General features: G+C 38.2%; 1 protein-coding gene across 1 annotated transcript; it reads right to left on the minus strand.

Moving 5' to 3' along the window:
* Positions 1–1966: 1966 nt before the first annotated feature.
* Positions 1967–8797, minus strand: LOC105441785. The gene is made up of 2 exons (XM_011673251.2): positions 8527–8797; positions 1967–4058 (listed from the first exon to the last, which is right to left on the minus strand). The coding sequence occupies exon 2, from the start codon at positions 4033–4035 to the stop codon at positions 2305–2307; it is 1731 nt and encodes a 576-aa protein (XP_011671553.2). The 5' UTR covers positions 4036–4058; positions 8527–8797; the 3' UTR covers positions 1967–2304.
* Positions 8798–13495: the final 4698 nt, after the last annotated feature.

A 13495-nucleotide genomic window follows, 5' to 3' on the forward strand; every position in this document is an offset into this window, starting at 1 on the left:
ACTATGTACATGCATTACACAATACTATCATACAACCAGAAACTTTCTAAAAACACAACAGCTATGTTCATGACAAAAAAGAAATGTCATAACATTCTGAAAGTTTGTGTTGTGGTGAATGTGATTTAATGTGATACGGCAGCATGAAACTTTTGCAGGTCTTAACCAATCATGAAATTTGTGACAGTTTCATGCATCCATGTTAAAAAGTCTGGTTGTATACAACAATGCTTTTTTTTGGTATAACTTGTCATTTTTTAAATTTTCTATAATAGGCATTTCAGTTCAGTTCAGTCTTTATTTCATTCTTATTAAAGATAACAAACATAAAATATATACATAACAGAGTAATACCAATAAAAATCAATACAGAGAAATTAGAACAAATATCGCAATCTGTATTGCCGTGCAGTGGCAGCGATTTTTGTGTCATCCTTATATTCGAGGGCGGGACAAAGATCTCCTCTCCCCCAGCTCCCTGCTGTCTAGATTAGAGTATAATCCAACTCAATAAAAAATTTGAAAGGAATCTGTCAAGAAATAGCTCAAAAGACATCCACCAAAATATGACCGTTGACCCTATAACAGACGGAACACAGGTGGCAGCATCATCAAACACTAAAGACGTATATATTTTACTAAGACACACCTCCATACAAAATTTGAAAGAAATGTGGTACAGCATACATGTAAAAGACATACATGTATGACCTTTGACCCTTTAAAGGACGAAACAATGGGACAGCATCACCTAAAAGTGTAGATTGTACCAAGATACAACTCCATACACAATTTAAAAGAAATCTGTCAAGAAATTGATGCAGTTAGGCGGCACACTAGAGTTCACGCAAAACATCAAAGTATCACCTTTGACCCTATAAAAGACGGAACACTGGAGGCAGCATCACCAAAATCTGTAGATTATGCCAAGATACACGTTCGTTTAAAATTTGAATAAAATCCCTTGAGAAATGTGGCCTAAAGAGCGCACACAAACCATCCTCAAAAATATGGCCTTTTACCCTATAGAAGACGAAACACTGGGGGCAGCATCACCAAAAGTTAGAGGTGTGTAGATTATACCAAGATATACTTCCATATAAACATTTGAAAGAAATCTGTCAAGAAATGTGGCAGTTAGAGCGCACACAAGAATATGACGCGGCGGACAAGGCAGCGTAACGTTACTGAATCCAAAGTATCCTCTGGCAAACTGCCAGGGGATACAATTATGAGAATGAGGGGTCAACATAAAAGAGCAAATAGCCTTATAGTACATTGACCCCAAACTTAACAATACATACATAATTATAACAAGCAAATATAAAAGATTGGATTTGAATTTCTAACAAATATACTCTACTTTTCTTTAAATGTTTTACAATCATAGAATACATACATGTATGTAATGAAAGGAATATGGTCCATATCACAATGGCATTATTGGAATTAATGATAACAAAAACGATAACCACAAGTATATTTACATTTCATCAATACACAAGATCAATGGAAATACCTTTTTCTGCACATAATTTTTGACTGGAAGGTAATACTCCCTTTCCTGATTGTACATTTAAATTCAATCTGAATCATAGAGTTGCAAGCATTTAAAAAGTACTGCTGCATGTAGTACTTAGAATGTACATCTTATCTTCAAGCATAATGTAAGATGACTATTATTAAGAAGAAATACATGTATACTTGATAGGGAAGATTGCAAGAAGCAGCAGATAAAGGCAGTCTGTGAAAGTTACCTTCAGCAGTACACATCTGCTTAAGAAATGTGAAAAGTATAGAAACATAGAAGAAAAAAAATCAATCTCAATTTTGATAATCAATTTGAACACATAAGTACATGGTGGGACACACTGAAAAGTGAGATGCTTGTTGGCAGGGTCGACAATTTTGTGCGGACATTATATTAGGTGGACCCTTTCAAGGGTTCGAATCACCTGAGCGAGGATGTCTGAACATCAATTTTTGGGTACAATTTTGAACACCAAAAAGACATACGGTATGAGGTATTTTTAGGTGGCTTGACTTGGCCCATCAATTCACAATCTGTTTTTTCCAGCGCACCCCCCTCTAGTTACAAGCTTGTTTATACTGAAGATTATTAGAAACAAATATGTATAAAAATTTATGGTCCTAATATTGAGTCCTGAGGTACCCCAATAGTCATTTGGGTATTAAGGGATAAGGATTTCTGAATAATAATTGTTACTTTGGGGTTCAGCACATTCTTTTTACCTTTTTTGACACTTTGTACATGCTTGTATCCAATCTGTTGTGCCCTTCATTCTACTTAAATATCCAAAGCTTATCTTTAGAACTCAGCGCTACATGATTGCCATGCTTTTGAGCAGCAATGCTGATATATAAACAATTTTCAATGATCTCATCTTTCAGGATTTCCTCTCTTTTCCCGTGCTGAGTAAACTTGTCAAAAGTCAATCTTGCCTTAATTGCCCCTGGAGCATCAGTATTTCCGATGTCCTCTTTGCTCGGCACTATTTTCAAATCAGCAACGTAAAGACTACCACAGTTGTCTGCGGAACAGTATACATACTGCCAAGAATTGTTTGATAGGGACACTGCTTCACTGCCATCAGGGTTCAGAATCTTGATGATAGGTCCAGAGTCCTCGATGCCTGGCTGTGAGATGACAAAATTTCCAGTAGGTAAAGCATGAAGCTGCCTAGGTTTCACACCAGAACATGAAATGGAGTGATCAATCAGGCCTTCTGCGGACAGAAAATCAATGCAGCCATTCAGACAATCACCAGCCAAGAGTGTGCCAGATGGCCCAACAGCAATGGAATACCAGTCGTGACCTGCAACTGGTTTAAAGTCACGAAGAAACTCTAAATCTAAGCCATAGATCTGGATGTGTTTTCCAAGAACAGCGATTTCACCGCAAGGAAGAACAGTGATTCCCCTTAATGACCCATTTCCCAGGAGCATTTCAATGTTCTTTGTGTTAATAAGCTTTCCGTTATCTGCATAGATGGAAAGCTTGGTATCATAGCGGCTCATTTCAACCTGCTCCTGAGCAAAAACCAGATCTGCTGCAGATGTATGGGATTGAGAGACATTGTGTGATGCTCCTAGAACAAAGCCACCTTTGGGAAGAGGCGCTAGAAAGGAACCCGCTTTACCCACTTCACTCAATGGAACACTACACACCAGCTTCCACAAGCATCTCACCTGACCCACGTCATAGGCTCTCACCTCCGGAACCAAACTCATTCGTGACATTCTACTCCTCACAGGATTGAGGCATAACTCATCACTTATTCCTGCACGCTCCACTTCCTCCTTGGTGCTCTGTAGTATCATATCACGCTTTGATAAGATCTCTGTTGCATCTCCGCAATTAATAAATTCTTGTGCGACAAAGATGACTTCTGAAGATGCAGCTGTTTGGTCCTGAGAAGGTGTGATAGAAGGCCGTAGATCCTTGAGCAGCTGCTGCCTTTCATCTTTAAGTTCACATAGTACATTGCTTCTATGATTCTCAACCAGCTGCAAAACATTCTCGATGTTTGTTTCCACTTCCTTGCTTAACGCATCAAACTTGTCATTCACTCTTGTCTCAAGGTCTAAAGCATTAGCGCACATTTCTTGACTGTGTTTCACTTGATCTTTTAGTTGATCCAAGCTTTTACTGATCTCGATCTTTATCGCAGCAACAGCGCTCTGGATCTCAGTGAAAGGATGCCCTCGTTCATGATGGTCATCACAGCAATCATCACAAAGAGGTTTCTGGCAAGGGACACATAGGTGACCGGCAAGGCGCTCTGAATGTCCAGGCTTGTAACACTTACTCTTCACCTCACTTACTACGACACTCTGCAGAAAGTCCCTGTGTTGTGCCTTGTATGCGTTATGAGCAGAGATGCAATTGTCGCAGATGTACATGTATTCTTTGCAAGCGTCATGACCACAATAGTGTCGAGCAGGATGTCCTCTGCAGATATCACACTTGACTGAAGAATGAACGTACAGAACTGGTTTAGTGATGGAGTCCATTGTGTCGGTAGATCTTCAGGCTCCTAAGCAGAAGGAGAGGGGGGAAAAGCCATTATTTTGAAAGTTCCCTCTTCTTCATTAATCCATTAAGCATTTAAAGGTATAGACCAGTACTGGTCATGCGATTCATTGTGAAAGAAACGTTGTGGAATCGATCAGAAAAGGTTGATCATCTAGTATATAAGTATTGGTGTGTACTGCAAGGTTCTGGAATCATCAAAATGACTAGAAATTTGGCCCAGTCTTGGTAAGGTTACAACTTACAAGTACTGCCCATAGGAAAGTGAAAAGTATGCCGCAGACCTGCCGCAGACTTTTAGTCTGCGGCAAAGAGTATGCCGAAGTATGCGGCAGAAAGAAATTTTGCTGCAGACTTGGCGCATACCAGTATGCCACAGGAACAGTCCGCGGCAGATCTGCGGCAGGATGAAATTTTGCTGCAGACTTGCCGCATACTAGTATGCCACAGGAACAGTCTGCGGCAGATCTGCGGCAGGATGAAACTTTGCTCCAGACTTGCCGCACACTAGTATGCCACAGGAACAGTCTGCGGCAGATCTGCGGCAGATCTGCGGCAGGGCGAAACTTTGCTCCAGACTTGCCGCATACCAGTACGCCACAGGAACAGTCTGCGGCAGGTCTGCCACAGGAAATCCCATTAAAGTCTAATAGGGCCAATTGAAACCAATCATCTCATGCATATTCATTATTACTTTACACGTGTGACAGAAAAATACATTTATCATGATTTGTTAAGCAAATTAAGACAATGCACATCATTTTTGTGATTTCTATTTTCTTTTGCCATTATTAACCAATAGATTATTTTGTCTGATCATGTTACAATTACATTCACGTTTAAGCAATAGATATATTGATTACTAACCAAGAAACTATGATTACTAACCAAGAAACAATATACATATTTAGTATATACAATGTATATGTGTATACGTGTAAATGTTACTCTTGAATACACTTCAAATGATCAATGTGATGAAGTTAATACAATTGAGAATAGAATATACCTAATTGGTAATATCGACATACAGTACATATTGGTATTACCTAATTGGTAATATCGATATTGCCAATATCGATTATGAAGTATCAGTTTATCACTGGTTCTTCTACATGCATACTTTATTGCCACGTACTGGATATGAAAGAGTATGCGGCAGGTCTGCAGCAGGTCTATATGAGATATGAATATTCATGACGAAGAGTCTGCGGCAGGTCTGCCGCAGACTCTTCATCATACTGAAAGAGTATGCGGCATACTGAAAGAGTATGCGGCAGGTCTGCAGCAAGTCTGCGGCAGACCTGCCGCAGACTCTTCATCATACTGAAAGAGTATGCGGCAAGTCTGCAGCAGACCTGCCGCAGACTCTTCATCATACTGAAAGAGTATGCGGCAGGTCTGCAGCAAGTCTGCGGCAAGTCTGCGGCAAAACTAATTTGCATGTGAAAAAGATGACTGTCTGCGGCAGGTCTGCTGCAGATCTGCGGCAAGTCTGACGCAGGAGTATGCGGCAGGCTCATTTCTTCCCTATGGGTGTACACAGAAAGATGTATATGGGACTACCCTATATCTTTCCAGTCCGGATAGATATAATAATTTACCAAATCAATTAGTAGGCGGTTTCCCGGCAAAATTTGTATCATCATGTATTATTTAAAACATAGTCTTTCACATAAGATGAAAATCCAATTGAAACCAATTGAACACCAATTGAATTTTCAATTGGTTTCAATTGGTTCCAATTGGTTTCAAGTGGTTCCAATTGGTTTTAATTGGTCTCAATATGTTTTAACAGGTTTCAATGGGACTTTAATAGGACTTCAGATGGTTTCAATTGGCCTCATTGGCCTCGGCCCCATTAGACTTTAATGGGACCTCAATTGGTTTCAACTGGACCAATTGGCCTTAAGTTGGATTTCAATTGGCCCAATTGAAACCAATTGAAAACCTTTTAAAGTCTAATGGGGCCGATTGGTCCAATTGAAATCCCATTAATGGGCCAATTGAAACCAATAGAAACCAATAGGACCCATAGAAACCAATAGGACCAATAGGACCAATAGAAACCGATGAGACCAATATTACCCAATGGGACTAACAGAAACCAATAGAAACCATTAGAAACCAACCGATCTATGTATCTCATGCATATTCATTATTATACAAATAATGAATGGTTATGAGTTCAATAGTGCGAATATTTTCATGAGTTGAAAGATTAACATTCTATTCAACGAGGCGTCTTATTAAAATATTCGCACCATTGAACGAATGAAAAACATTCATTATTTGTTTTATACAACATCGAAGAAGATCTAATAGAACGTTACTCAACAAATTATGCTTTACTCCTTATATCAAAGATAAATTCAAGTTGGATTCAAGCCTTCTCGATTACATTCAGATTGCCTTCGCGTCAGATACACGCAGGGATACGCGCGCGCACGGCAGAGAGGTACGCAGGCTGCATATAACCAAAAATGCATGGCGCATATAACCAAAAATGCACGACCGTGCAATATACCATCTATTGAATATCATGTGACCAACAATCCTCCAATCAAATGACAGGGATCCACGTAGGTGTTGTATAATACTTTATTATGTGTCACAGAAAATACATTTATCATGATTTGTTAAGCAAATTATGACAATGCACATCAATTTTGTGATTTCTATTTTCCTTCTGCAATTAATATTGACCAATAGATTATTTGTCCGATCATGTTACAATTACATTCATGTTTTAGCAATAGATATATTGATTATTTGATTTCTATAACCAAGAAACAACATGTATGTTTATATGTGTGTACGAGCCTATATCTGTTCAAAAGTTAATCTTAAATGCACTTCAAATAATCTATGTGATGGAGTTAATGCAATTGAGATTAGAATTGCCTAATTGGTGGACAGTTGTCGATAATGATTAGGAAGTATCAGTTTATCACTGGTTCTTCTAACTGGATCGATTTACCAATTGATTCCCCATTGAATGTCCCCATTGAATCCAAATTGAATACCAATTGGCAATTTGGAGTACATGGAAAGTGAAACAATGGGTACCTATTGGAACCCATTGGCAATTAGTCCCCATTAAAACCAATTACCAGTTGGTCCCCATTAAACCAATTGCCAATTGGTTTCAATAGGTAGGCCTACCCATTGTTTCACTTTCCATGTACTCCAAATTGCCAATTGGTATTCAATTGGGATTCAATGGGGACATTCAATGGGGATTCAATTGGATTTTCGTCTTGGGATATGATTGGTAATAAGAGCTTTAATTTCAATTTTTGAGAGGGGGGCGTTCCCAAAAACTGATCTTTAAAAGGGCATAAGGCTTGTTCAATAGAAGGCACCTGATACATATATAAATTTAAGTTAAAAAAAATAAAAATCAAGAGACAATGATCAAATATATATTAACATACCTTCAGAGACCCCCCCCCCCCCACATCGGCCCCCAATACACACACAGAAAATTTGACATACCTTTACTGAAAATGAAAAACAAGACTTTAATTAACGCAAAGTAATCCGTCAAATATAAGATAATTGCATAATTTGCCCCGCAAAATGTAATCCGTTTGTATCACTTTTTATTTAGAATTTTGATGACATCTTCTCCTAATATGAAGATTCCTAGACCCTCCTCGGTAAGTTCAAATTTTTTTAAATGACCACAGTCGACAGCAAAATTTGCTGATCTTTCGTCAATAATAAATAATATTTAATTTTTATATAGCGCTTAATACAAATGTCTCTAAGCGCTTTACAAATATACTATTACCCAGGTCATTCGATTTAGTGCTTGCCCGCACACAATGTGTGCACAATCTCCACTCTCTGGGGAGCATTCCAGCCAGGCGTTACATGACGCTCAAAAAACTGTTTGACCAACAATGACAGTCGCATCCTACCTGGTACCCATTTAACACCTGGGTGGAGAGAAGCAATTGCAGGTTAATATCTTGCCAAAGGATATTAGTGCCGTGTCGGGATTCGAACCCTCGACCTTCGCATCTCCAAGTCAAGCGCCTTAAACCACTCGACCACGACACTCCTTATTTTCATAATTTCAAACACGATTTAAAAGAAAGTATATTAGATCTAGGTCTAGATTGTCTTTATGTAATTTTAGGATCCTCTTTCCACTGTGGTATCAGATTTTCGAAATCTTTTGATTTTGAACAATGATTATCAATAATAGTGACCTCCATATATATATATATATGCCTCTAGACCTAGATCTAGATCTATTTCCAATCAAATTAAATGTAGGCCTACAGTACAAAGATCTTTTTTTTTAAATAGAATACTTGAGGCTGCTACCTCAATCCTCCACCCTCGGCTGAAGTGAAGAGCAAGTAATAACAACATTACACAAGAGTAGGAGAAGGAGAAAGGTGATCCATGCAGCTGCAATTACGCTGAACAACATGTTACCATCATCACCATGTACTTACATTCACAGTAACAATGGAGTTTGAGTGTCAGTCTAGGTCGACGAGCGCGAGCGCTGGAGTTAATAACCAGGACAGGTTCATTCAGCCGACATATCTAAACGATCTTTCACTTTCGGCTGACCCAGCTCCTGTGTGCTGATGATGTAGAAGTTTGCAAATCCAACAGATCTACAATCATCACAACTGTGGGCGTTATGATATAATAATTCAGCTCCGCGAATTTGAGAAGAGAGCGAGGATATTTTAGACACGTCTGAGCTGCACTGCCTCCACAAACATGTCAGCCGCAATGCAATGCCACATGACGTCAGGGGAATCCCCTATTATTCTCGATTTGAATGTACGTTGAAGTTGACTGGTTCTAAACAACAGAGCACGAGGATCACCGCAAAATTCAAACAACGGGCCTAGCTGAAGCTGGGCAAATTTTATTTGTTTGGACCATCAACCGTGACAAAGTTCAAAGTTCATGTTAATAAGCTAGAAATACTGCAAAAGAAGCCTGGGCTGTGAGGTTGATTACTAATTCTAGGTAGACGACATCCCCCGAGTAAACTCCTTATTTTTGCAACTTCAAATCTTTAGTAGCTGTCAAGGCAATGGTCTGGTGTTCATGTTTAAAATCCATGCTAGTTTACAACATTGTATACTGTTAAAATGTAATTGTTTTAAACTACCATCCACCATGGTAACCATGGTTATCATGGTACCAAAACAATGAAATTCATTGTTTAATGACCCAATGTATTTCATTGTTTTGGTACCATAATAACCATGGTTACCATGGTGGATGGTAATTTGGACAAAAAAACATGGTTACCACGGTACTTTTTTGTAAGGGATATTATTCATCAACATGATATACATTTATTTCCTTTTGTGAGAAGTCACACAGCATTGTTTTTTCTTTTTATATATTTGTAATAATAAAGGAATGGAATAAATTATGATGGGCTTCCATTTGATACTTTTAAAAAATACAACATGCTCTAAATTTAAAAGTATTCTGTCGTATATAGATACCTTGAATTTCCAAAACTTAACTTTGAGTTTTTTGTTTTTGTTTTTTATTATTCCATTTAGCCAGTGTTTTTTTTAGATTGATGCATAAATGGCTCTATTTGGAGCATACTTTTTGCCAAATTAAAAAGAAAACTGTCTTAAGCTCAACTAACAATAACATCCTCAAATCAAATGTAGGCTGGCTTACCTTTAATGATGGGAAATGCAAATTACACGGTCGGGTCTTACAGCATCACAAACATGCACTACTTATGATTTACTTCTGTCAAAAGGAACTCCATTTTACGGGGATGTTTTCGGTCAAAATGTGCCAATCACTACAGTTATCTTTATCAATATCTCTGATCAAATTGATGACCATTGATGACAATGTGAAGACAACCGTTCTTGAGTCATTGTTGATCTCAAGTACGCAATGGTGTCGATTTGTATCCGTGGTTGGGGGGATGATAGGTGCCAAAATATTTTCGGCAATGGATCAAAGCAACCAAGAGGTAGAAGCGTGTGGCAGGTTGCACCCCCTCCCTTACAAGTTATTCACTTTTTCTAGTCACCCTCAATAAAGAAAACATTTCAGAGAATATTGGACCCATGTGGGTCCCACATGGGCTTGCAACTTGGGTTATTATCCTCTCAAGCGTGTAGCAAGGATTTTATTTTAGGGGGGCGGTAGTGAGCACGCGAAGCGTGCGAATTACTTACAGAGCGCGCTCCGTAGCGGGTGGGTGCAGAGAGGGGGGTTCCCCGTCCCGCGCAAAGCGCGGAAGCTTTGATGTTTCATTATATTATTAGAGAAAGAAGACGATTCGTTGTACCGTTCTCGACTCTTAATCCTTGTCTAAATTCAGTTTCTTTTGACGTTTCATTAAATTATTAGGGAAAGAAGACGATTCGTTGTACCGTTCTCGACTCTTAATCCTTGTTTGAATCAAGTTCTCCTTCCTCCGCGCATAGCGCGGAAGCTCTGGCATCTCATCCAATTCTTAAATAAAGAAGACGATTCGTTGTACCATTCTCGACTCTTAATCCTTGTTTGAATCAAGTTCTCCTTCCTCCGCGCATAGCGCGGAAGCTCTGGTATTTCATCCAATTATTAAATAAAGAAGACGATTCGTTGTACCATTCTCGACTCTTAATCCTTGTCTGAATTCAGTTCCCCCCCCCTCCCCTTCCCGCGCGAAGCGCGGAAGCTTTGACGTTTCATTACATTATTAGAGAAAGATGACGATACGTTGTACTGTTCTCGACTCTTAATCCTTGTCTGAATTCCGCCCCCTCCCCCTTCCCGCGCAAAGCGGGGAAGCTTTGAAGTTACATTACATTAGTAGAGAAAGATGACGATTCGTTGTACCGTTCTCGACTCTTAAACCTTTTTCTTCCTATGTCATCTTCCTTTTTTCTTTTTCTCTCTCTCTCTCTTTTTTTTTTGACTGGTTTTTTTGGGGGGGAGGGAGCGACCTCCCCCACTGCCCCAACTTAGCTACGCGCCTGTATCCTCTCTGTCTCTCATTATCTCTCTCTCCCACTATCTACTTTTTTTTCTGCACTTTTGCGCTTCGCGCTTAACATTTAACTCGTTGCTTTTTAACGCTGCGGCTTTTCATTTGGCGCACTGCATTTCTATGATGCTGTTGATTATATATAAATTGAATAAATTCATCATTTCCTGATGAAGCCGTTAGAGCTAGAATTCAATTTATTCTTATCTCATATACGGTTGTCTCATTTACGTATGTATTATGAAAATGAGATAGCAAAATGTGTATATTGATTGTCATCTTGCGAGATATAACCACTAACTACTCTCATCAAGCTCTCATCATTAATTTTTCTCTTCATTTTGTTGTTGTTGATGGCGAATTATTGGGGGGATGATTGTACAGGCCACCCCCCCCCCCCTACCCGAAATATTGGGGGGATATATCCCCCCCATCCCCCCGGGATCGATACCCATGCAAGTACGTTTTCAGCAATCGAAGTTCACTAAATGAACGCTCAGAAGAAATATTAGTACGTGCGAAGGTCACTATTAATTTTCAGAAGGGTTGTTATAGATGAATATGTCGTTTCCATTGAACAATCAGTCATGAGGTTTAGAAGATACAAGGGATTAATTTCTTCGTCAACCAATGTTTGAACTTCCGGTAATGTCAATGTAACAATGACGCGTCTATATCTGATCGGCTCAAGGATTACCAGAAAGGGGGAGGATGTGGGCGAAGAATTCAGGGTGTACATATTTTTTTCTCGAGAGTTCAGTTTACTTATTTATCTTCTTTGAGAGGTCATTAGCTCAGTGAGTATTGTCATAAAAATGGAAGAAAGTTCTTTATATTTGTCTATATATAACAACATGTACATTAAGGTTTTTATCGCGTTATTAACTTTAATGTACACATTTACTTTTCATTCTGATTATACTAAAGTTTAAGCTCTATGTCCTCTACATTTGCCACTTTCCACCCAGGCCTTTAGCGCCTTTCATGGTGGCTCAGCTACAGCGGGGGCACAGAAGAGTATATTCACGTAGTATCTGCACTATATAGATGAACATATTATCATCATCGTCGTCGCCGTCGCCGTCGTCATCATCATCATCGTCGTCATCATCATCATCATCGGGCCTAAAATAAAAACTTGTTGTATTGCCCTTTGGGTGCCAAAACATGGGTCGGTCGGAATTTTTTTTTGTTAATACTTTTTTTGTCGCCCTCTTTTGGCTGATATTTCTCAGTTTTTAATGCTTTAATACATGTGTTTCAACGTCATCATTCCATTGATATCTTTTTTCACCTCATAATCATCCATGGTTTGCACTTTGCACGAGTGAGAATTTTGGAATAATTTGATTTTATGCATTTATATCCCATTTAAACAAACAAAATACATATTTTTGTATTCATTAATTTTAACAAAAAACGGTTTAAAAAAAAAAAAAATTTTAAATGCTGACAGTAGATTTTCAGATTTTTGGGTCGGTCGCAAAGGGCAATACAACAAGTTTTTATCGTAGGCCTTATCATCATCATTATCATCATCATCATCATCATCATCACCATCATCATCATCATCATCAACATCATTATTCATTGTAATAAATAAACAAAGAGACAATCTTTTGAAAATACATTCATACCTTTAATACAAGGAGATTATAAGTCGAAAGATAATCAAGAAAGTCCATGAGTAACTAACAATAAAAACTCATTCCATACAATACATATCTCATAAATTGTACTTTTAGATGCCTCCTCAAATAAACATTTGCATACTACATACATTAGAAATTTGGGGATTTTCCTCCTTTTTTTTCTGGGGGGGGGGGTTATCTTTTGTATATATTATATATTTCCTGTAATATTTCATACATACACAACTTTTTAAGCATCCTATGAGCAAGAAATTTGAAAGGTTGCCCCTTTAATTACCCAATAGATTTAGCCCAATATTCATAACTGCCTTACTGTTCAATCCCCAAAGTTATACACAATATGTTTTTACCTTGTATGTTCTCTAACACATGAAAGCAATCTGAATCAGAGTTTATTATATTTAGTCATTCAATACCTTCTGTCAAAACAACTTTTAAGCATCTTACTGCAAACACTTCCCATTAGTTGTTAATAATAACTATGATGAATGCTTTACCTACTAAATATATTCCAAGCACTGTATTTGTTTTTGAAAAAATTTGCCTCTCATAAGGCACCAAATAAATCCAGAAAGTTATTCCTATAACCTTGTTCCCCCATATATAAATAAACCTTAGTTTGTTTTATAAATACAGAAATCAATATTCCAAATGCCCATAAAATAAGAACATTGTTTAATCACCGGTGTAAGGGTCATTTGTATACCGTAGATCCTTGTATTATAGATTCTCTCCTACATCAGAAAAAAATAATCAATAAATAAAATGTCAAGAATATGTTTGAACACTTTGCTC

The sequence above is a fragment of the Strongylocentrotus purpuratus genome, unplaced genomic scaffold (genome assembly GCF_000002235.5).
Source record: "Strongylocentrotus purpuratus isolate Spur 01 unplaced genomic scaffold, Spur_5.0 spur5_scaffold_15, whole genome shotgun sequence".
NCBI lineage: Eukaryota > Metazoa > Echinodermata > Echinoidea > Camarodonta > Strongylocentrotidae > Strongylocentrotus > Strongylocentrotus purpuratus.

Bases quoted from the DNA above. Each gene is read 5' to 3' on its own strand.
- LOC105441785 (XM_011673251.2), bottom strand. From the start codon at position 4,035: ATGGACTCCATCACTAAACCAGTTCTGTACGTTCATTCTTCAGTCAAG.